This window comes from Lotus japonicus, chromosome 2 (genome assembly GCF_012489685.1).
Source record: "Lotus japonicus ecotype B-129 chromosome 2, LjGifu_v1.2".
NCBI classification, from domain to species: Eukaryota; Viridiplantae; Streptophyta; class Magnoliopsida; order Fabales; family Fabaceae; genus Lotus; species Lotus japonicus.
The window spans coordinates 43,729,579-43,754,878 of NC_080042.1; the positions used below are offsets into that span (position 1 = coordinate 43,729,579).

Below are 25,300 nucleotides of genomic sequence, written 5' to 3' on the forward strand. Positions count from 1 at the left end.
GGCAGACGAGGTCAGACGTCAAAGCCTCTGATTGGAGCAAAAGTCAAACGATTGGATCTCTGATGGGACTTGAAATCAGAAAAGGAAAAGTCGCGAACAGCCGTCAAGCTCCGTCGAAATGCACGGGCGAAAAATGCTTGATCTCTCCAAGGACTGGTAGTCGAGAATCAACATTTTTGGGGGGCATCTGTTGGCCCAATATTTTGGCCCAAGAAAGAAAAACGCATTCAGCCCAAAACTCTCGAGGAAGTCGAATTCTGACTAAAGAAAGGAAGAGGAAGTTGCACCAAGTTAATGGGGCGGCAAAACTCGACAACAACAATTACTGCTAAACACAGGCACATGTAACACGTGCCACATTGACCAAGTCAAATTCTCCCCACGATGGTCGAAAACGTGGCCAAGAAACGGTTGAGGCAGTTGAGAAACACGACCCTCACCACTACGCATGAAACTTCCGGAACAAGCATCAGATCGTGGGGAATCAGACCCACTAACCCGACCAACAAGGAAGAAAACCGCCAGGGACACGCGAGACATGGAGCTCTATAAATAGGAAAATCTGATTCAGAAAAGAGGTTGGCAACTGAAACTCTGAAAAATTCACCAGAAAGCTCTAATGTCCGCATCAATGAGACTCAAGGAGCAAAACGTGATGATGAAGGAGTACGTTGCAGAACCAACACTTTAGTTTCCCTGCATTTCAGCTTGTTGATTTCCAGTTCTTTTGTGCAGTTTGTTTTTCGAAATCTGCAGTTCATGTACTTTTCATGTTATTTTAGTTTGTTTGACTGTTTTGTAATCGACTCGTATTCAATAAATTCCAGTTTCATCTGAGCTGCTTGTTATTGTCGAAAACACATTCATGTACACACAACACTTTGGCAAAGCGTTTTCTCAAAAGGACCCTGAAATCTAAACTTCCTTTAGTCGAACTAAGAGGATATTTGTTTACCAAAAATCAGTGTAAACACATGGCAAAACTGACAAGGACATTCACAATTTAAGACAAGAAATCGAGGTAATTTTTCAACTATTCACATTTCAATTCATACACTTGTTCTCTCTTATTGTCTGTATGTTTCGGTAGAGTTATGATTATCAGTGGCTGCATGGTTGAAAAGTGAAAACCCTTCTCTATTGATTCTAAAACCAGAAAAAATTCTAGGGTGTGAGTCACTTTTGGGTGCTAAAATTGATTTTGAGGGAAAATAAACTGATTTAAACATGCTATTAATGTTAATTAAATAATTAAATAAATAATAATTTTATTTACCTACTCATTGTAGGTTTTTTGTTTCATAGGGAAATGTTACTTGTTAGTAATGTTAGTAAATTAGTTTTTCTCAGGGTTCCAACTCCAACCCTAGACCCTTCACCCTCCAAAACCCTTATGCCCCTAGCTCTTACTACTTGAGCTAACCTTCGGGGACACCTACTCACTGTAGGTAATAACAAGTATTTTGTTCATTGATGCCTAAAATAGTACTTATAGCGCAATTTTTTTGTGTTAGAGTTTGATTATCAGGAGTGTGGGGTAAATGTTAATAAAGTAAATAATTAAGTGTCCCCGAGGGTTAGCTCAATTTGTAAGAGCTAGGGAACATAAGAGTTGGGTGAGATGAAAGGTGAAGGTTCCAGGGTTCGAACCCTGAGGTGAGACTAATTTACTAACATTACTAACAACTAACATTTGTCTATAAAAACAGAAAAGTAAATAATTAAGTAAACAAAAAATTAATTAATTTACCTACTCACTGTAGGAAATTATAGGATTTTCATTTATCATCGATGCCAAAAACCGGTAGACATATAGAGCATCAATCTTGTGGGTTTGTGTGTATCAAAGTAAACGTTGTTGATTAGACATAGGCAGCCCTTAACTTCAATTTACAAGGTGTAGATTCCATGACTTGAAGTTGCACATGGCAACAACTTTAAGGGTTGTGTCAAGACACTCTTTTGTATTAAATTAAATAGTAATTTAATAAACTGACAATTAATCTTAATTTCATGTAAATTTTATGATTTTTCTACTGGAGAGAAAATGATCTGGTTCAGTCAATTCGGGGTCCGTTTGGTGCGACGTATAGTATAAGGCCTGATAGTATAAGGCCTGATAGTATTAGGCCTGATAGTATAAGCCCTGATAACTTTCTTATACTATCCAGCGTTTGGACATACACTGTATAATTTACCATATCGTTTAAATTAATGCAATTTTATGTTTAATAAAGTATTGAATAATGATATAAAATAAAAATCAAATATGAAGGTGATTATAACGGTGGTGGCGGTGGTGATGGAAGTAGTGGTAGGTTGGTGGTGGTGGTGGCAATGGTGGTAGGTTGGTGTTGGTGGCGGTGGTGGTGACAGTGGAGATAGGTTGGTGGTGGTGGTGGCAGCGATGGTGGTTGTGGTGGTGGTGATGATAGGGTAGTGGTGGTGGTGGTAAGGCGGTGGCGGCTACAGTGGAGGGTGGAGGCAATGGTGGTGGTGGTGGTGGTGGTGGCGATAGGGTGGTGGTTGTGGTGTCGGGGGTGGCAATAGAGTGGTGGCGACGATTATGGTGGTGGTGGCGATAGGGTGGTGGTTGTGGTGGCGGTAGGGCGGCGGTGGTGGGGGTGGCGGCAACATCGGTGGTGGCGGTGGTGGCAGCGATGGTGGTTGTGGTGTTGGCGACGATAGGGTGTGGTGGTGGTAGTAAGGCGGTGGCGGCTTAGTAGGGTGGTGGTGACGGTGGAGGGTGGAGGCAATGGTGGTGGTGGTGGTGGTGGCAATAGGGTGGTGGTTGTGGTGTCGGTGGTGGCGGCGATTATGGTGGTGGTGGCGATAAGGTTGTGGTGGCGGCGATTATGGTGGTGGTGGCGGTAGGGCGGCGACGATGGTGGTGGTGGCAACACCAGTGGTGACGGTAGGGCGGTGGTGGCGGCGGCGGCGGTGATCGGATGGTGGTGGTGGTGGTGGTGGTGCCAATAGTGGTGTAAGTTGGCAGCAATAGAGGGTGGTGGTGATGGTGACTTATACGTCACAACCTTATCATGCCTTATCCATCACTCACATGATGGATTAAATAATACGTCATTTTAACGTATAAGGGGACTTTGATGGATAAGCTTATACAATACAATGTCATCACCAAACAATGGATAAACTCATAATGTATTGTATAAGCTTATACTATCATGCCTAATACGGCGTGCCAAACGAGCCCTAAAACTTTTAAATCTAAAATCGGAAAAGATTACTGTAGTGCTTGAACTTGATGACATATACTATCGATTTTTGGCCAACACTTATATAGAATCTGTTGACTAAAATAAGCACTGGGCATTGATTTTTAAATACTGTTCTACACACCTCTGGTTAATACAATTAAGACTTGAAGGAACATTAGTAGTGACGAGAAACCATTAATAAAAAAGACTTTGTTTTAAATGGTTATATTGAAACTCTGGTTTTCTATACTTTATAGCATATTGACGAGAAACCATTAAAGCATATTGGCATAATTGGTCCATGACCGTGTAGATAAGACTTTTTGTTGTTGTTTACAAATTATTTACGAATGCTTGTGCTGACTGATGACATTTTGAAATTCATAAATTTTTCAGATCTTGAGAAAGTTGAAGCATGAAAATATTATTCAAATGCTTGATTCCTTTGAAAGCCCGCAAGAGTTTTGTGTTGTCACGGAATTTGCTCAAGTAATTATCTGTATTCTCTGCCACATTTTCAGTTTACTGTTTTGCTGATACTGGATCTGCAGTACTTTTAAATCTCTAAAAGTTTCTAGTTATCGATCAATAGGTGAAATTAGTATCCGCAACTAGCTGATTGTGGAATAAGGCCCCTTTTGGAAGAGCTTATTTGAGCTTATCTTAAAGCATAATAAGCACTTAATCAAGCGGTTTTTTCCCAAACTCACCCTAAGCCTGGTTGGGCAGTTAGAGATGCTGTCATGCTGATGATAACTTTTACCTTGCAGGGTGAGCTATATGAGATTCTTGAGGATGATAAGCGACTTCCTGAAGAACAAGTTAAAGCAATTGAAAAGCAATTGGTATCTCCCTTTGGAACCATCCTTTCCTTGTCTAATAATTTTTAGATGAAGAGCTACAAAATACAAATATAAATATTATGTATTTTTGTTTCGAGGAAATATTTGATTTTTTGTTTGGATTATGAAGGTAAAAGCCTTACATTATTTGCATTCCAACCGGATCATACATCGTGATATGAAGCCCCAAAATATTCTCATTGGTGCTGGATCTGTTGTCAAGGTTGGTTAAACTGTTAGTTCACCTGGAGGAACATGCACTTGAACATTTCTATTGCTTATTGAAGTAGTATTTTTCCTCTATCTATTGTTTTAATTTGCATTATAGATGGATTTAATTCTTCTTTCATTGAATAAGACTCATCATTCTCCATGGAGGCACTACATACATTGTGTTCAGCTTTATCTGAGGGAATGAAAAGCTGAAAAAAATAGCTTCTCTGACCTCAGAATAAGCTGATGCAATTGCTCACCACATCCTTTTTTTAATCTACTCACTGATGGTATGGCTGTCAGGTTAAATTTCCTATATTTAAGTACAGTTGACCATAGTCTAATTTGTCCTTTTCTTTTTTTTGACTATCTAATAGCTTTGTGATTTTGGGTTTGCACGTGCAATGTCCACAAATACAGTTGTTTTGCGATCCATAAAAGGTTTGACTTATATTAGAACTGAATGTATTGCTTTTTTAAATCTTACTTTTATTAAAGTAGTTTTTTTTGTAGCTGCTTGTATTTTGAGGAATCGTATACCATTTTGGTACTACATTTTACAGGCACTCCACTATACATGGCTCCGGAGCTTGTAAGGGAACAGCCGTACACCCACGCTGTAGATTTATGGTCTCTTGGTGTTATATTGTATGTTGATTATCTTTATTTATCTGGATCTAGAAACAGGCTTCTTTGTATTCAGCTACATGTTTGTGGTTAATTGGTAGCATGTGCTGTTGAACAGGGCTTTCTTGCCCTCATTTTTCCTTGCTAATTCACATTAATTTGAAACCAGTTCTTTGATGTCCTTACAGGTATGAGTTATTTTTTGGCCAACCACCATTTTACACAAATTCTGTATATGCTCTCATCAGACAAATTAAAGAGGTAAATGTCTTAAGTGCACAAGATTTGTTATTTGTTAGGCAATCACTTATGTACTTATACTAAAGGGCTGGGTGATGACTAATTTGATCATCCAGGGTAAGGTTGAATATCCAGGTTCCATGAGTCTAAAATTCAAGAGATTCTTAGAGGGCTTGCTTAACAAGGTAGTTCACTTGTGATTATACCATTTTTTATTACTAGATAGCTGCATTTTACTTTAACTTACAATGATTTTTAAAATGCTTTGGTTTCTAAATTTTTCTGAGCAGGAACCAGAAAGTCGATTAACTTGGCCCGCTCTTCTTGAACACCCATTTGTTATAGAAACGTCTGATGATCCTGAGGCCAGGGTAGCTATATTTAACTTTTATGTAAAACAGTTCTAAAATATGCAAGATGCTCATTGGAGTTGTAATTTTTGTTAATTATTCTTAAATCAGTAATATGAATTGAACTTCAGGTATTGCATGAGATAAGTGGTTCAGCTAGGGATAGTGATACAACACAGAGGGTCGAAGGAAAAACCATTCAAACTTCAAAAGGTTCAGCCGCTTCTATGACTGTCGGATGATAGTGCAGACTACATACGCTACTACATTTTAATTGATAAAGTATCTACTGTATATGCCTATATGTTTTGTTTTCATTCCCTTCATCAAAATACTATATCTTGTCTCAGGAAAATACAATCATACAACAGGTTTGGAGGAGCATATTGCGGCACCGCTTCTGGCTGAAGCTCAGTTAAACGGTCCTAACATTAAGAAAACCAATTCTTCGGTGCTTGATGAGTCAGGTATTTCTCTTGGCTTAATTCCTTGCTTATTCAGACACAAATGTTCCTTTGGCTGTTGGGAGTAACACTCATTTAAAATAAAAAAAATTCATTCTCCTTCTCACTTTCCTCTTCCATGTGTGACTGTGAGCATTCTATTCAGAAAAAAATATATTTCCCTTCCCCTTCCCAGTTTGCTCATGTTTTCCTGCTAGTGAAGTTAAACCTGTGAAACCAACCATTCTCCTTCCTGGTTAATACTTCTTTTCCTTTCATTATACAGTCAACTTTTTATGTTTGTAACTTTTGGGTTTCTAAAAGAAACAAAGCGTCAAGTTTGTGAAGTTATGATGATGGGAAGAACGGCTTTGACTTTATTAATGTTGTTTTTGTCAAAAGGTATCATGTGTGCGCGTGTGCGATTGTGTTGTGTATGCAGTAGCAGCACCACATGGGGCCAAGTCTGAAGGAGTATTTTATTGTAAAACATATTGGGTTATGGGAGGGGCGCACACACACAGCCTTAGGCATATATGATGTTTTAAGTTATTTTTTATCTTGCTTTATATCCTTTAAAGGTATTGTTTTATCTTCCTTTAAATTTTAGGTATATTGGGGGAGGGGCACACAGGGGTGACCTCTTTTTTATGCATTATATGATATTTTACCTCAATAGTTATCTAAGTTTAATTTTGTGGATTATATGATATTTTCTATGAATCAAATTTAATATAATTGCTAATAGTAGAAGTTAGTCATTAAATTTTTTGTTGGGCATGTGTCAAATTTTTGCCCTGAACCTATTTTTCCTGGTTCTGCCCCTGCCCTTGCCCTTGAGTTTGTTAATACTGTGAGAGGTTTTCTGTTCAAACTTAAAAGTGATACTTTTTTACCAATCATGTTACTTACTGTGTAATTGTCAACAAAATCAGAAATATATAATTTTTTGGCATTTATTCAGTGTTTCCTTAATACTGGTCCTTGCACTTGGGAAAAGAACGTAAGAAGACACCTTTACAAGGTTGACTTACAATAATTCCACATAAATAAGCTGTAGCCTCGTGGAATTTTTGTCTATGCAGAAATCAATGAGCAATGGATATATACATATGTTTTGTTATAGATTTGATTAGGAACCCTAATTCCCAATAGACAGAATAGGAAATCAGAGAGAAAGAATACATGGGTACTGAGTATTCGAGAGGCTCAATTCTCTCCACAACAGAAGACCATAATGGCTAACTAACTTTCCATGCTCTCTTCCTATTTATTTGACATTCACAACAGTCTTACTAACCTGAGTTTAACTAACTAAGTCAAGTATCAATTTCTACTAACCTGAGTTTAACTAACTAACTCAAGTAGCTATTATTACATTCTGTTACCTAACTATACTAACTACACAAGTCTCTTTGCTTTCCTCGAATAGACCTTAGTAATAACTGGTTTGACCAATGAGGAACTATCATTGTATTACTTTTTTGTTTTATTAGCCTTGGGAAATGAATTGTCAAATGTCTTCATTATAATTATTTATTCTGCTTGAACACCTGTCATATGGGATTGAAATAATTTTTTTGAGTAGGCTGCCAAAGTTTGGACATACTTGAAAACAACTCTCGCACGCTAAAAGGTGCACAAATGATTTGTCAAGATAATGAAGCATTGGAACATATTCTGCTACCACTGAAAAGGTGGTCAAAGGGATCACAAAATATTTGCAGGTAAACATCACTCGCGCATACGTATAAGTATAACTATTAATTTGCATTTTGTATCCTCATGCATTGTTTTTTATAATGAATTGTTTTAACTTCTGGAGTATAATCTACTGCATGCTTCTGTTTCTTGTTTTTTTTTTCTTCTCATTTTCGGATTCTACTCTGTCATATAGAACATTCTTTTGACTTGGATTCTAAATAATGCTTGAATATATTTATCTTCCAAGGGCTTGAATTTCTTGCATTTTAGGTTAATATGTCTAGAATTTCTGACTTAATGATTTCTTTCATTGTATTCTCCTCTATAAATAGTACAAATACATTATAGATATTAATGACAAATGATACTAATTCCTAATTTGCACAACCTAAATTAGGAATTCTTATCATCCACAATTGAAGGCAGATCATTCTCTTAATTGTTACAACTTACAACATAGATTAGAAAACAAGAATTATAACGAATTTTTTGACAAACACCCCCCCTCAAATTGATGTGGCTGATATAGAAGCGTCAATTTGCAAAGTAGCAAATGGTGACGGGAATTTGATCTTTGCCGATAAATCACGAAACCAAGTTATTTCCAATGTTTTCGAAACTAGGCCAAATAAGTGTTTATAAATGGTAGAGCAACCCTCACCTTTGAGCGCTTTTGAGGTAGAGTCAGGCGTAGCCCAAATTCGAAGAATTTCATTGTTTGTGTTGGAAATATGATGTAGTTGCTTCCTGACATTGTATTAGAGCCACTATGACCGGTCTGGAGTTTGATCATCTTTGATATTCTAGCAAAAAGTTGAATTTTAGATTAAGATAGATGGGTCTTGCATTATCCATGCTTCAAGCCCAATGAGATCTTGTGTGAGGGCAGCATTAGACATAAAACCATTTACGTTTCTTCACCCTACAACTTAAGTAATTGGGAGTTCAAGTCAGTTTGCTTCGCTTCCTTAATAGCTTGTATTTCTAGGTCAAAGTGACTCTTCAACATCATTCTTTAAATTTTGATTAACTTGGTGTTATGACATATATGTTGGTTGAAATGACTATTTGGAAAAGTCCTATTTCATATATGTTGTGCATTATGAAATATTTTAGTTTATATAGATAACTAGTATGTAATTTGCTTGCCCTCCTGTCTTTGGGTAGGCAGCACCTTGGTCTCTTTCTCTTACAGTCTATAAAAAAATATTCCATATAATATTCAAAAATCTAACAGATGGATAATAAAACAAAATAGAAAAAATATTCTAATTTCTTACCTCGATCTGCAAAAAAAAAAGTTTACTTTGTAGTTTTTTTTCTTAATCCGAAAAAGAGTTGCTTGTTTCTATTAGATATTTTTTCAATAATATTTTCTTTAGGCTTGTATCATTTCATCTTGACTAGTTTTAGTTCGACCTATGGCTGATGTGGGATTGTGGGTATGCCTTAAATCCAACTTTTTTTGTATTTTGGTTGGATCATAATGGGCATTTTCTGCATGTATCCTTAAATGACATTGTTAGCAGTTGAAAGCATTTATTCGATTGATTTACATCTTCTACTCTGATAGTTTTCCTCTCTCTGGTAGTTTGTTTTGGAGGATGTTATATCCTCCACTGTGTACTGTCTTTGTTTCTATGTAGAGTATTCTTTACTTTTATTTTATTTTTAAATCCGAAATAAACTCGTGAATGATGCAAAAATGCTTATGAGATTCTCTTGCACTATACTGCCATTTTAAGTTGACTTGCATTATTTTTTACTGTCATTTTCTTTTTTCTTCAATATTGCAATGCTAAAATAACAAGTGGTTATTTATATAATAACTATTTAAAATCCAACATCTTGTAGACTTTTAGTAATTATCATCTATGAATCTACAGTGTTCAAGATATTGCTGATTCTAACCAGTCATTGAGGATTCTCGTAAACCTAGTTGCTGCTGGGGATTTCAATTCTAGTGGATGTGTAGATGAACTAATAAGTGAACTCTTCTTCTTTACTAAATCTGTTATAAGTATAACCATGAAATCCATTGAAGTTGTTGACCTGAGCACCAAGGTACATAACTAACGCGCTTGATAAATTTCTTTCTTTCAGAATTATAGTCTTTATTCCTTCGCTAGGACAAAAACTACTCGGTTCTAGTTTTGATATTTGTTAGGATATGCATTAGATCTAGTTTTGGTATAATTTTGAAGAATCATGCAATTTAATTGTTAGTAGTCCCACATTGGTTAGAGATATGGCATAGAAATATGGTATAGATAGACTTTTCTAATATTAATATTTATCTATTCAGCAAGCAATCTGAGGAATTGTTGGGGAACAATCTTAGTACTTATTTCTTAATTTCATTATATTTCTTGATTTGTATTTTTATTTAATTAGTTAGTGGCCTATTTTATTATTGGGCTTGGGCTTATACTAGAAATACAAAAGTATTAACTTGATTATTAGAATAAATAAATAGGTATTAACCTGTCTGTCTCAACTGTATAACGGAGTGTATTACATATAATAGGTGCAATAAATATACAAGCTACCTAATTACAATTAATGCAAGATATCCTACCTATTTACAAGATATCTAATATTGTCCCTCAAGCTGGAGCATATAAATCTTATGCACCAAGCTTGTATCATATATAACTAATTCTAGGACCTCTCAATGACTTAGTAAAGACATCTGCCAATTGATCGTTTAATTTGACGAACCTAGTGGGGATACATGTCCCCTTATATGATATTTTCTCCTATAAGATGACAATTTATCTCAATGTGCTTGGTCCTTTCATGAAACACTTGTTCTTTCATCAAACCAGTCTCAACAATCTATCTATCTTCTACTGTCTATAATTCTCCCCTAGAGTTGGTTTTTGTTGACTTATGGGGACCTGTCTCCTTAGAATCTTCATGTGGTTTTTTTATTATTTGTGTTGATGCCTTTTTCAAGTATACTTGGATTTATCCTCTTAAAAGTAAGTCAGACACCTTCAAAACCATTACACAGTTTAAGGCTATGATTGAAATACTGTTGATGAATCATAAATTTAAGGGTGTTAAATCGAGGAGGTGAGTTTCGTCCTTTGACAAAATTCTTTGCTGATTTGGGGATAGTTCACATAGTTGCCTGTCCTTGTACCCATCATCAAAATGGGAGTGTTGAGACTTGAGAGAAAGCACACACATTGTTGAGACTGGTTTGTCTCTACTTGCCCATGCTAAATTGCCTTGTTAATATTGGGACCATGCCTTTTTTAACAACATACACCACCAACAGATTTCCCACACCTGTTGTTAACAAGTGGCTGTGACACAAAGCAAGTCTCTTAAATTTTTTGGGTGTGCATGCTATCCTTTTCTAAGACCTTACACCAATTCTAAGTTGTCTTGTCATTCTAAAGAGTCTATCTTTCTGGGTTACTCTCCTAATCATTGAGCGTACAAGTGTGTAGATGGTTTGTTTAATGAATTTTATTTTCCCTACCCTGATAGTTTTCCATGTTCCCGGTCTATACCTTCTGTCACAACTTGCCTGCATCTATTCCTTTAGTTTCTACTTTTTTCAATCCTGCAAATCCTATTTTTGTGTCACAACACCTGTTGTTTCTCTACAACAAAATCAGAGTCCTGTCAGTTCTATTCCAGTTTCTTCTTCTCTTGATGACTGTCCCTCCAATATTCATTTTTTGGATTTATTTGGGTAAGTGTTTTCAATTATAGAAATTAATTTATAAAACTGCCTGCTGCTATTTTGTGTTTCATAGAATTCCGGTTGACCTTATACCCCAAAAGCTAGCTGAGCGGTGAGGGTTGCTCTACCCTTAATAAATACTTATTTGGCAATATTTCTAGTCAATGTGGGACTTCTCAATGCACCCCCTCACGCTTAGGGCTGGACATCGGGTGCATGAGATTTGCAGTAATGAACATATGGATGGTCTCCAATAAATGACTTATAGATTCTGATACCATCTCAGAATTTTGGTTAGGCTTAACCGCTTAACTCTAAGCTTATTTTTCCATATCTCTAGTCAATGACTTCTCAACAGTTTCACTTTACTACTTGTTGAACTGTTGTCTTATAACGTCAATGCTCACAATGTTATTATCCTTATTAATCGATTTGAAGTTTTCAGGTAGGTGGTATTATCCTTCAATGTCTAGATCATATGGAATTGAATAATTTGGGCAGGCCTGTGGGCTTTCTTGCTAAAATGGTATTGCACCCCCCTTTAGCAAACCAACTTGTGAATAAAGGTCTTCTGGATTCGAATAGGATGAGAAGGTTGTTTGATCATTTGGGCCCAAAAGAGGTCACACTCAATGCTCTCATGATAATTTCTAATCTTGCTCGCATGGACCAGGTTAGTTTTCATACTTCATCAAATGGTTTCATCATACAAATGCAAATGCCAAAGGATGGTGGATAAGCTTAGAAGGAAAAGATATGTGGAGATATTGCATACCATGTAACACAGCCTTGTTTACATGTGTTTTTATATAATCAACGAATTACAGAATCCTTATTATTAGTATTCCATTGATGGTATCACTCAATTTAATCCTCAAAGGATTTACTTATTTATTTACTCTTAAATGAATTCATTGAGATTTTATTTTTGATAGAGCCTAAAGGCTTCTTTGATCCTTTTGGCTGTTGCTTAGTTTGCAGTTAGGATGTCAATTTCAATTTGCTTTCTGTAGATTAAACTTTTACCTTGATTCAACATGCTTCTGTCCTCCGATGCATAGGATAGCACAATTTATGTTTTTATTTCAGACATGTCTAATTGATTCATGTGCATTTACTTTTTGGATGTTCCTTAATGATAATTCTAAAAAGTCATTAGACTGTTTTCTGCTGTTCAGATATTCTATGAGTACATTGAAGGTGCTTCTATTTTGGAGTCTTTTAAAGTCTTACTTTCGCATGAGGATCCCAATATACGTGCTAAATCTTGCAGTGCTCTTGGAAACATGTGTCGTCATAACGACTACTTTTATAGTTCACTTGTAAGTATGATATATAATATTATTGGCCCTGGTTCTTTATGAATACAATAAAGAAATATAGGAATAAAACAATGATATTTCGTTTAATCAAAGCAAATTTTTGAACCTGTTATAATGATTTTCTCCTACGTCAGCTTTCTCCTCCTTTTTAGTTTGTTTCCTGCAAAGCAAACATCTTTAAATCCTAGATATATACAATATTCTAACATGGATCTATACAAAAGCTGTTACCTAAAAGCAAATTTGGATGACAGCACACATTTGACACTACATTAATAGAATTTCATGACACTCCATAAAACATGGAAAATAAAATTCATACTCCACTTTCTGCAGTTATCATATTTTGGATTATCTTATAATTTGGTCTGAATTTGTAGGCAAGACACCAAATTATTAGTATCCTTGTCGATCGGTGTTATGATCCGGACAAACAAACACGGAAATTTGCCTGTTTCGCTGTAAGTTTTATCCATCCTACGGCCGCAGCTAAATTGTTTTATTCACATTCATTACATGTTATGCACATTTATTTCTTTATCAGTGGAATTATTTTTGCGTTAGAGGATTGCTGTGGTATTATATGATTACCTATAAATGCTAATATGCTATTGCTATAATTCTATTGTGAAATTTCTAGCTTTTTCAGACTTGGCACTCTTATGGTATTAGATGAATCTCTGTGATAATTGTTCTGTTTTATGTAACATGTTTTTTACTTGTCAAATCTTCAATCACATAGTGTGTGTTTAGTTTAGAACCGAAGACATCATGCCTTAACTTTTTAATACCGTGTACATGCTGCAAATTATACTGCACATCTCGTCTAATTTGCTGCTCCACACTTGAACTCAGATCGGAAATGCGGCCCACTACAATGACATGTTGTATGAAGAGTTGAGGAGATCGATTCCTCAGTTAGCAAATATATTGCAAATGGCAGAGGATGACATGACTAAGGCAAATGCAGCAGGTGCACTTAGCAATCTGGTTCGCAACTCTGACAAACTTTGTGAAGACATGGTGTCAAAAGGAGCGATTCAGGTATAATGAAAAATTATCATGGGAACCCAAAAATTTCTATCGAGGAAGCTTAGATTTGCTTTGAGATATCACAAAGTGTATCGAATAGGGAATTCCTTTTAGGACTTTTAGAAGCCTATGGCTTCCTAATAAAATTTTGATACTGAAATTTGGGTAAAAGCTTTTAATTTGTAAGATTTATTAGACAATTTAGTGAAATTATTGGGACCAACTGAATCATTTAACTTCCTATTTATAACTTGATTGACAGAAAGTAGTGTAATGTGCAAATTCTATTTTGTTTCCAGGATGAAATAATAAGAAACTAGTTTTACATGTTTCAAAAGCTTTGTTGTGTTTGCCACAATCAATTATGGAATTTTATGGTCCTCATGACAGACTGCTATGAGCTTACGACTACCAGCTATTGCGATTTGATTTAACGTATTCTTGGGATTCTTTCTTCCTTGCAGTCTCTTCTGAAGTTAATTTCTGATTGCAGAAGTGATTCAGCAAGTGAATCCCCTTCAGAGATAGCGCTCTATGCCCTAGCAAAGATGTGTGCATATCCACTCTGCAGACAGTTCATACGTTCATCACCTATGTTGCCTGTGATTAGAAGGCTTCAGCGGTCTCCAAAATCATCCATTGCTAAAAATGCCTCTCTGATTATCAACAAAGTCTCCAGATGATCGGGGATCAGCGGAAAGACCTTATTAGTTTTTTTTTTTTTTTTTGGGTACATAGCAGTTTTTTTTGTTCAAGCCGTGCTTTGATTGAAATAAAAATAGCAGCCAAAAGTCAGTTACAAAAATTGTAGTCAAAATGTGTGAACGTCCAAGTGTAATTAAGATGGGTTCTTTAAATATGTAATTCTGGGTTTGATTTCTGGATTAATGTATAGGGGGAACTTTAAAGTTTTGCTAATAGGGTCTCCGATCTACCTTAATGTCTGTATGTAGCTTGAGAGATTAATGTCTGTATGTAGCTCGAAAAAAGGCTCTCCACCTTATTAGTTACCAAGTAGGATACTTTGGAAAAATAGGGTCTGTGTTAACGTATGTTGAAACAATTCCAGATTTGGAGCTTTAAGGGGAGGGTATTTTTTTTAATTTTGCACACCGTAATATTGTTTTTTTTTTTATCTAGGTACAAGTAGGATTTGAACCCAGGACTAGGGATTTTTTAATTCATCAAGTACCATTTGGCCTATCCATACCAGTACATTGTAATATTGTTAAGAGTTTAATTTCTATGCACTGACGGTATAAAGTGTTTTTACACCATCAACCAATCAGATTTCAATGTTGTTAAAAAATATCTCTTTTTATTTAATTTCATTAATTGACGTGACACATCCTTTAAATCTAATTGATTGACGGTGTAAAAAAACTTGACACCGTACTTACATCATCTTTTTCTCTATTGTTTACACCCAACATTTTTTTAAGTTTGAAATTCCACAATACTCTTAAATTAAAAAATTTACACTTCCAAAAGTAAAAATAGCTTCGAGACTTGAACCTCCGAAAGTTAAAATTTCGTAAGTGAAAAATAGTTTCCGGAGTTTGAACATCCGGAATTGTTTTTTTTATTTTGCAAATTAAACTTCCGGAAGCAAAAAATTTTACACTACAAAAACTTGAACTTCCGGGAGCAAAAAACTCGGTTGCAGTTTTAATTTTCAGTTTTTAAAACAATTTTTAAAAACAATTTTTTAAAACAGTTTTAGAAGAAGAAAACAGTTTGAATGACATGATATCTGAAAACTAAAAATCGAAACTGAAAACATCTTTTAGCTGTTTTGGTTTTTTAGTTTTAAAAATTGAAAATGACAATTGTTTTCAAAAACAGTTTTTGAAAACAGGTCGCATCAAACAAATTTTCAATTTTTAAAAACTGAAAACTGTTTTGCAAACTGCAAACAAACAGACCCTTACTCTTCCGGAAGTTAAAAGTCTTTAAGTGAAAAATTAGCATTCAAAACATAAACATTCAGAAGTGTAAATTTTGTTGTGGTTCATTATATTTCCAGAAGTAAAAATATTTACACCTCCAGAAGTTGAAATTCCATAAGTTAACCAAAATTAGCTTCCGGAACTTCAACTTTCGGTAGTGACAAACATACTGTCGTGATGCGTGTCAAAGTATTTAAAGGATTCAGAAGAGAGATATCGTTAGTCATCGGATTATAACATTCAAGTGCAACAAACCTTCATTGGTTATAAAAGATTAATTCCTTCTTATTGTTTCCCTAATTTGTGAGAATTAATTAACTAAGAGAAATCAATTCACAGTTCCAAAAACTAAGTGATTATGAAACAATTACGAATTAAGACAAACTAAGGGATCATGCATGAACCCTTATTTCTAAAACGACAGATTTATGCAAACCATAGATTCAGAGACAGAGATGAAGATAATTAATAAAGAACGAATTTGCATTAAGACTAGAACCTCAAGTTTGTAAACACAAGAATATTAAAAATCCTAAGACAAACTAAAGAGTTTAGCAACTCATACTATAAAAGAGGGAGAAATAGGAGGTGTGGTGAGATGAAGTGAGGTGCCTAACAAGAGCCTAAACCTCACTTATTTCTTATCTAATTCAGAAGCTAATCTAAGTTGATGCAAGTTTGGGCCCAAAGAAGCTATTAAAGTGCTGACAGGTCTGCTAACTTCAGAGTTGTACGAACCACTGTAGATGGCCGAATCTTCAAAATATATATTTCATCTTTTCGTAGCTTCTGACCACACTCAATTCCGAGTCTTGTAGCCCAAGTTATGATCAATTTAGTCTAGACTGTTCCAGCCTCGCAAGATCAGCGACAAAAACTCTGCAAAGTAATTCTGACCAAGCTAGAGACATTTTCTGCAATTTGGCTGAACATGAAAGTCGTAGAGATTTCTTCTAGCTTTCCAAAGATATATTACATTCCCCAGTTAGATCACTCTAGCTCCAGAAAAAACTTGTTCTAGTAAAACAATCACAGAAACTAAAAGTGTAGAATTAAGCACTTTTCCATGAATAATCCAAATAAGCAATAATGGCCAAAACATGGCTAAATCACGGTGCCCACTAGGGTGGGCAACTTTGTTTTTGGTCCACCGGTGCACCAGGGTTAAATTAGACTTTACACTAAGGGCACTTCAGACTTTACCCTTTCTCCCCATCTTCCTCCCACTTTCCTCTCCCCACTTTCACGGTTCTTCTTCACTACCAAGATCCGTTGAAGGTCTCGTTCCTCCGATCTCGTGAATATTGCTCCCTTTATTTGGAAAAAACTTCACATCCAACACACCCATGTTCGGTTAACAGTTGACACACAATTTCTGCTTTAGCCACCTTTTTTCTATGCAGCCACCTTTTTTCTATGCTTCTTCTTCTTCTCCTATGCGATAACTGATTGAAACCCAACATTCCACAGAGCTCAACGCCGTTCTGAATTCCAAAGAGATTCGATTTTCAACTTGGGTTCTTCTTGATTCTAGATTGTTTTCTGGGGGGGGAGGGGGGTTGTTGGGAATTTTCTTGCGTTCTGACCAGTTTCGGCGAAACCCTAAAGGGCGACGACGTCGGTAGCTGGAAACTGAAAGACTCTAGGAAGCCTCCTCCGCCGCCGCCAAGAGACCCGATCGAATTGGGTTGTGTCTTCCTGAATCGAGGGAGAGGATGTCGATGCTGGGTATCGGGATTTCAAAAGCTCGAACATATCCACTTCAATCTTCTCTTATGCTTCTTTTTCTTTTTCAATCTTTTTCTCCTCTGCAACATAAACCAGCAAAGATCAATGTCTTCCATGTCTATTTTTTCTGGTTTCCACTAAAAAATTCAATCTTTCTTTTCTCTTTTTGTTGTTTCTGGGTTTGAGTTCCCTCTATCTTGTTAATGGTGTTGTTAATGTTGTTAATGTGGGAAGACAAAGGATGCTGGAGAGGGGAGAGGGAAACGTCGGCGTCGGCGAGGTTGATGGTGGTGGTGATGTGGCCTCCGATGCAGCAAGATGGTGGATCAAGGAGAAGAAGGAGTTGCGGGGGGCTTTTTTTTTTTGGTCGAAAGTTGCAGGGGTTGTAATTATATTTTTACCCTTTTAGCATCCAACCAATCCTATCCATCCAATTAAAAAACATTTTAAGATTCTCAGATCCAATGGTGGTTACCCCTGGTGCACCGGTGGACCAAAAACAAAGTTGCCCACCCTAGTGGGCACCCTAAATCACAACAATTAAGAACAAAAATGTATATAATGAAGCTTAGAAATACACACATAAAATGCATCAATATACACTTATTAGGTAGAGTTCCTTTTTCTTGTGAATTACACTGTCGGAAGTGTAATACTTTTTCCTCGTGAATACACTTCCGGAAATTGAACTATTAAAAATTTGAAAAACTTGATTTCGGAAAGAATCGTACAGAGACGTCTATCTAAGGAAAAAAAGTATTTTGGGTGTTCAAAAATTAATCTCCCTAGGAGGAGAGTTCTTAACCTATCTATTTCATTATGAAGATGCACATAAGTAATACAAGTGGTATTTTCCTCCTTTTTTTTTGGTCAATGTATTTTCCTCCTTATATAGAGAAGTCTAAAGCATGGACTTGGGCCTAGGTACAAAATAACTCATATAAACAAAACACGCCCGTAAAGAGGGTTTGGTAGTCGAGGCCTATAAAACACATAAATCGCCGGTATATTTGGTTTGAGAAAATATTTTCTATTTTTATTTTCCATTTTTAATTTTTGAAAATAATTTTTTATTTTCTAATTTTCGAAGTTTAGAAAACATATATGCTTTTGCTTTTTATTTTCATTTTCATCATCATCATCGCCGCAACCGTCATAACTCATAACCGACCCCCACCACCAACCTCCATCACTACCATCCATGGTTATTAAAACCGGACCGGACCGGCCGGTTCGACCGTTTCAGCCAGGAACCGGACCAGTTACCGGTCTGAAATCACCCTAAAACCAGACTGCAAGAAAACCGGTCAACAACCGGATAAACCGGTCAAAACCCGGGAAAACCGGTCAAAACCGGTGGTTTTCCGGTTTAGACCGGTTCAGAAAATTATATTAAAAACATAAATTTTTCTGCTTCCCAAGACTCATGCGGGCTGCGGCAGTTACTGCTTATCTTTTTCCAAAATTGATCAATTATTATATATGCATCTCAAGCTGTGTCACATTTATGAGAAAGCTTGGAATTTGATTTTTTTTTTTTTGAAATTAAAACATACTAAAAACGAGAGCAAGTTTGACCAAGGGTGAATCTTTTTTTCCTTCTTCTCGCTGGAGCATATAAAAGGACACAAAATTGGCTATGGTATTGGTGCCCACTTTGACTTGCTTAATTTCTTTTTTATGTATTCATTTTTTCGACTAAAGTTTATTACTCCCTCCGGTCCTATTTATAAGCAGCAAAAAAAAAATCACATAGTTTAAGAAATGTAGTTAAACTAGATAAAATGCATTAAATATGTCTTGAATCAAAATAAACTTCCAAAATTACCCTTTGTTATTAGTGTTGGAAAGTGGGAAAGAGAGAGAATAATTAATGAGACACATTTTACAAGCTAGAATTAATAAGGGCATCATTGAAAAAAAATAATTAATATAGTTCAAACTTTCATTTGGTTCTTATAAAAAGGACCAAGATTTTTCTTCTCTTTCATGCTTATAAATAGGACCCGGAGGGAGTAATTCATATTTCTACATGTTCTTATCCAACTTACAAGTTACAATAGCACACAAACTAACAATTGATAATAATATATTATATGTAATTATTTTTTAGCCTTTTTAATTTTTACTAGTGGGTTATGTACAAGCTCTTGCTTTATTTCTTAGAAGATATAATGTGAATTATAAATAAAAATATGTCTATTGTTATTTTGGACCTACTATTTTAATTGTGTAATTGTGTTTTATAATTTTATTAATGATATGGAGCTATAGATGTTATTTTTTTCTTTAATATTACCTTATATATTATATATTTATTTTAGAATAATATTATTTTAACTTATAGCGGTAATACCGGTTGGACCACGATTCAACTACGGTTGAACCAATGAACCTTGAACCAGTACTCTCACCGGTTTGATCACCGGTCCGGTTTTAATAACCTTGCTACCATCACCATTGTCATTATTGTCACCACTGTTATTGTCCCCACTACCACAACCACTACCTCTCTGTAATTGGGTTTGCACCCTTGTGCTATATAAATACAACATCTTGGCTTTTCCAAAAAAAAATCATAATCACTACTCCTACTACCACTAACATCGTGTTTCATCTCACTACTTTTAATTGTTCTTATTTTCGATTTGATTTCCACTGAAAATGAAAACAACATTTTTTAAGATTTTCAAACAAAACATTTTCTAAACATTACGCCCACCCCCAAAATTAAATTGTTTAGGGATTTGTTATTACCACCACCCCACATCTATTCATACCACCCTTATATTCGTAAAATCCGAAAGGTCCTTAAAAAAAATTCGCTCGCACCTTCAAGGTGCGTTATTCACGCACTCCCTAAGTGCGTTTCTGTCGCACTTTATAGTGTGTACGGTCGCCCTTTAAAGTGTGCTTGAAACACACTTTGTTTCTTTATTTTCCTGTTTAATTTCTAGAAGAAATTTGGGACTGACATTTCTCGGTTAAGGTAACAGGACCATTTTGAGCTCAACTATGCAGTAAAAAAATGCAAATTCTTGCGTCTGGTAAGGATTTCTTGCAGTCCTGAAAACTAATTATTCCGCTGTCTCGGATCAAGACGGAGTCAACTAGAAAGTGGAAGAGAAAAATAAAGTAATTGCACGCTTATCGCTTCACCATAAGACATGTGTCTCAGACACAATTCCTTCTTCGGGTATTTTATTTTGAATTTAATTTTTTTTTATTCCACCATAAGTTTTCAAATATTCTATCTTGATTTACTATGGTGGTCTAATAATTTTTTAAATTCATCTGATACAAGTTATTATTTAATTTTGATTTACTAGATTAAATCTCTTTTATTTTAAACAAGCAGGCATCTGTCAAAATCTGCAACTAAACACAATCTAGAGTGCGTGAGACACACACTCTGAAGTGTGTTATCTACGCACTCTAAAGTACGTTTAGTTGCAGAAAAAATCACAAATCTGAAAACAACTACTATAACTGTGACGATGACGGACAAATGGGAATGAGTGACTATGACGACAACAGAAAAAGGTGAGAAGAGAAGATGGAGGTTGAGTTCGGAGATGGGTATGAAGATGGGTATGGGTTCGAGTGGTGTTGGTGAGGGAAGAAACATGAGAGAGGGTGTGAGGATAGGGTGGTGGATAATTGTTATGTTTTTTTTCTTCATTAAGGGCATTTTAATATTTTCTCACTTTTAAGAGTGGTATGAATAGATATGGGGTGGTGGATATAACAATTCCCAATAGTTTAAGGTTACGCACGGATATTAAGAACTCATAATTTCAAAAATATTTACTGAAATACCTCTATTTAAAGTTAAGTTATATTTTATTTTTGAAATGAAAGTTGAGTTATATCAAAGAGAGAGAAATTTGATTATTGGTTAAGTAGATAGTAATAATTGTGATTGGTGAAAATTGAAGGTTGTAACGCCCCGATTTTCGGGTGTCACTTTAGTAACCTATTAATTTAAATATGCAATATTTTCCAAATGAATTTATAAAGCGAGTAATATTTTTTTCTTTTGAATTGTTTTCAAAACATGTAATGCCTACACCCAACAGTAAATAAAATCTACATCAAGCCTTAACCAAGACAAGTTCCCGAATGTATGAACGAAAGAACACAACTACAAATCTAACGAATGAAATCAGATCCAATAAGGAATCTGTTATGCCACGACACCCTAATACGACCTACTCCCTACGATCTCCACACCGGGGAACCGCAAGAAAGCAATGCATCGGAACCTACCCGAATCTCAAATGCAAATTCCTAAAAATTATTAGGCAAGCTTAAACCAATAACGGTAAGCTCTCTAACCCAAGGCTCTAACCTTAAACCCGACTCTATTCTTCGTGTCTTCCACTAATCTTCAAGTCTTCAGCTCCGACTCGTGCAAAGGTCAAGTTTCATCGACAGTCCTCCATCGCCTAATAGCGTTAAGCGCCCAAACAACAAGTAGCAAATAGAAAGGGTTAACTCCATGCCATTACCACGTATAAAAGGGAAAAACATGCTATTCAAATTTGATTACTTAGCATGGCACATAAACTAGCAACTTAATTCAAGATAGATGACGACATATATTCAACAATATAGATTTAAATCAACTATCAACAACCTCAACAATATTTCTACTCAGTTATCAACAACTTAACAACATATATGTTAATTCAGATATCAACAACTTAACAATGTAACATTTATTCAGACATCAACTTAACAGCATATAACAGCTCAGATATCCACAACCTCCACGGTATAAAATCAATTCATATGACAATAATCTCAACAATATAACATCAAATCAAATAACAACAACCTCAAATCATATATCAATAAAACCAACAATATGAGTCAATGAATAGCGTCTCGAGAGACGGGACAATGATAGGACACACCTCCTCATTGCCACTTATAACGTCATACATGACGGGACAATCATAGGACACACCTCCTGATCGCCACTTAGCGTCTCACAAGACGGGACAATGATAGGACACACCTCCTCATCGCCACTTAGCGTCTCACAAGACGGGACAATGATAGGACACACCTCCTCATCGCCACTTAGCGTCTCACAAGACGGGACAATCATAGGACACACCTCCTGATCGCTACTTAGCGTCTCACAAGACGGGACAATCATAGGACACACCTCCTGATCGCCACTTAATAACGCCACGAAGGCCACACAGTACAGTCCAACAACGCATATGCACAAATATCAACAATTTCAAATCCAATAATCAAGACAGAGTAACCCTATGTTACTCTTAATATCAACAAGCATTCGTCAATTCAGTTCCATGTCCGCACAAACACATCAAGCTCTATGGAGCGATGAATCAATAATTCAATGCTGTAAAACATAACCCTGTCATATCCACTAGAAAGCAGTAATGACAGAAACCAGTAAACGGCCGAAGCCTCTCAGAAAACGGAGACACACGTCTCAATAAGTTCACTCGGCCGAAGCCTCCAGAAAACATTTTCCCAGTTCAACACAACAGTCATAATCAAATGCCAATCAATTTAAACACCTTCATCTCAAACGCATGCAGTGCGATAATAGCATGCAAGACTCAAAGACGCGCTAAAACTGAGTTACCCTTACCTTAGCCAATTTTCTTCCTAAACTGCAACTCCAATCCAATCACATCCTTTCTTTCCCGTGTCGGCTCGCTTCCTTTTATTCCTTAGCTTCGTCGCAAGGCGCTTTCGTCCTTCGTACCCTTCACAAGTTCACATACTAAACCTTAGCCTCTAAAGTCACATCTAAAGTTTCAGAACAAACTTGGCCAATCTTTCTAGCTCACTTAGGCTAAATGCACAAACTTTATGTTCCAAGGACTAAAGTCCAAAGATAAAATATTTGTGAGTTTTAAAGAAAGGCCCCTTTAAATGCCCATTTAGAAAACAACTCCTCAACTTTTAAGTAATTCAACCCTAGTCCCCTAACAAGCACATAATCACGAAAAGGTCCTCACATAAAAGTAAGTTCTTTTTCAGCCCTCAATCTTTACTAAATTTATTAAATAAACCCCAGTACTTTTATAATTAAAGTTTAACCCAAAACTCTTCAACCTCTTGTGTTTTAATCCTAAAGTTTTCCCATAATAAACTTTTAGTCCTCACACTTAGCTTATGATTCTCACTAAACAAAAACAAGTTTCAGAATTGATTTTCCAAACCCAAAACACATGCCATAGGCTCGGTCACATCTACATACCTATGTATAAATTTTCATTTTTCCCCAAATCACTTCCAACACCATTTTTAACATTTAAAAATAACTAATCAAGGCTTAAATTAAATCATTAAAATCTCAAAATCACTTAACTCAAAAAAAAAACTTTTTAGAAAACTAATCGGTGAAATCCATAGATCCGATGATGGGGAATAACATTTGTAAAAGCACTTTGGATGGAAGTCATTTTTTTTTAAAAAGCATAACAAATCAAAAATCAACTTTACCCATTAAAAACATGATAAAAGGAGAAGAGACTTTACCATAGAATAGGAAGATGAAGACATGGTGCTGCACAAGAGAGAAATCACGTGAGGGAGGGAAGAGGGACCATGATGTGCATTTTTTTATGCTGCCCAGGGGAAGGAAAAGAGAGAAAAAGATAGAGGAAGAAGAAATGGTGATGGTGACCAGCGGTGGCTGTGGTGCTCGCGGGTTCATGGCTGTTTGAAGTGGCCATGGTTGGAGCTTTTGTGTGTGGTGGTGGCTCATGGGGATGGTGGTCTCGTGGAGAGGAAGAGAAAAAGCATGAAGTATGCAGCAGGGGAGAAAAGGAACGAGAAAAGAGAAGTGGTGATGGTGTCTTAATGGTGATGGGAAGGAGATGAGAAGGAGGTGATGAAGGTGCTGCGCATACAAGGAAAAAGAAGGAGAAATTGGTGATGTAGTTGCTGAACGTTTGGGAGAAGAAGAAGAATGGAACATGATGAGGTTTGCTGTAAAGAGAAAATGAAAGTGAACAAGAGAGAATTTGGAATTGTAATGAATGCTAATGCAATCTGAATTGAAAGAGAGCAGCGTGAGTGGACAAGAGAGTGGTACCAGATATATACATATATATAGAAATAGAGAAGAAGAAGAATAAGAAAGAAAGATTATGGTCTGCTGCAAGAAAGAAAGAAACGTGACAATGAAAGAGAAGGAGGGAGTGAACGTGAGTCACAGAGGATGAGGATGGATTATTAGATATTTAAGGAAGATATTTATAAAACCGGTACGAATTGATTTAGACACTGAAGAATTTAGCTCACAAAGTTAAGAGAAAAATATAGAGTTGATATATTACTATACCAAAAATTATGAGAGACTCTATGAAATAATGAAATATAAGTTTGGATCACTTTGAGCAAATTAAAATGATCCATGGACAAAGAAATGAGTAAAAACTGAGCTAAAGAATATTTGTGAGACGATCAGAACAAATATGAAGTTGTCATATTATGCATCAGAGTTAAGTATCTCTCTATAAAATGTCGATACTTGTTCCTGGTTCATTTAAGTGAGAAAATAGCTTGAACGTAGTATGGGTTGAAATATGCCGCAAAACTACTTTTTGCGTTTGACGTCGGATGAAGAAACTTCCTTCTGAAGAAAGGTTGGAAACGTCGAAAGAAATCAGGCTATGCGGATGGAATCTTCGTTTGAAGCTTCGAATGGAAAAAGTCTCCATCGACCGTTTATTTAAAGGTTCTTGAGCTATCAGGGATTCAGTTTCGGCAAACTTCCGAGAATTGAAATCGGTCGTTCGTACAGTCCAGGGTTTCGTGTCGAAACACTTGTCAAGGAAAGAAATAGGAGAAATTCTTATATTCCTCTGAATATTTTTGAATATCGTTTCTACAGTGCTTTAAGAGCAGATTAGTCATTTACTAACGTTTTTGCCT

At 35.9% G+C, this 25,300-nt stretch overlaps 1 protein-coding gene and 1 long non-coding RNA gene across 3 annotated transcripts; one reads left to right on the forward strand and one right to left on the reverse strand.

Moving 5' to 3' along the window:
* Nucleotides 1–3,522: 3,522 nt before the first annotated feature.
* LOC130738065 (serine/threonine-protein kinase TIO-like) lies at nucleotides 3,523–14,794 on the forward strand. 2 transcript variants are annotated; one of them, XM_057589964.1, is made up of 17 exons: nucleotides 3,523–3,707; nucleotides 3,989–4,063; nucleotides 4,191–4,283; nucleotides 4,651–4,714; nucleotides 4,837–4,921; nucleotides 5,089–5,161; nucleotides 5,257–5,325; nucleotides 5,431–5,511; nucleotides 5,622–5,703; nucleotides 5,841–5,957; nucleotides 7,522–7,660; nucleotides 9,524–9,701; nucleotides 11,783–12,010; nucleotides 12,516–12,659; nucleotides 13,040–13,120; nucleotides 13,515–13,703; nucleotides 14,156–14,794. In XM_057589964.1, the coding sequence occupies exons 1-17, from the start codon at nucleotides 3,651–3,653 to the stop codon at nucleotides 14,372–14,374; spliced, it is 1,974 nt and encodes a 657-aa protein (XP_057445947.1). In that variant the 5' UTR covers nucleotides 3,523–3,650; the 3' UTR covers nucleotides 14,375–14,794. The 2 variants fall into 2 exon arrangements, with proteins under 2 accessions (XP_057445947.1, XP_057445948.1); XM_057589965.1 differs by lacking the exon at nucleotides 3,523–3,707 and adding an exon at nucleotides 3,748–3,910.
* Nucleotides 14,795–21,369: 6,575 nt separating this feature from the next.
* Nucleotides 21,370–24,472, reverse strand: LOC130735397 (uncharacterized). Its single transcript, XR_009018435.1, has 3 exons — nucleotides 23,900–24,472; nucleotides 23,004–23,121; nucleotides 21,370–21,816 (listed from the first exon to the last, which is right to left on the reverse strand). It is a non-coding gene; the product is annotated as an uncharacterized LOC130735397 (long non-coding RNA).
* Between the last annotated feature and the right edge of the window lie 828 nt (nucleotides 24,473–25,300).

Bases quoted from the DNA above. Each gene is read 5' to 3' on its own strand.
- LOC130738065 (XM_057589964.1), top strand. From the start codon at position 3,651: ATGCTTGATTCCTTTGAAAGCCCGCAAGAGTTTTGTGTTGTCACGGAA. The intron at 5,326-5,430 runs GTAGTTCACTTG...TTTTCTGAGCAG, and splicing joins TAGAGGGCTTGCTTAACAAG to GAACCAGAAAGTCGATTAAC. The intron at 5,512-5,621 runs GTAGCTATATTT...ATTGAACTTCAG, and splicing joins CTGATGATCCTGAGGCCAGG to GTATTGCATGAGATAAGTGG.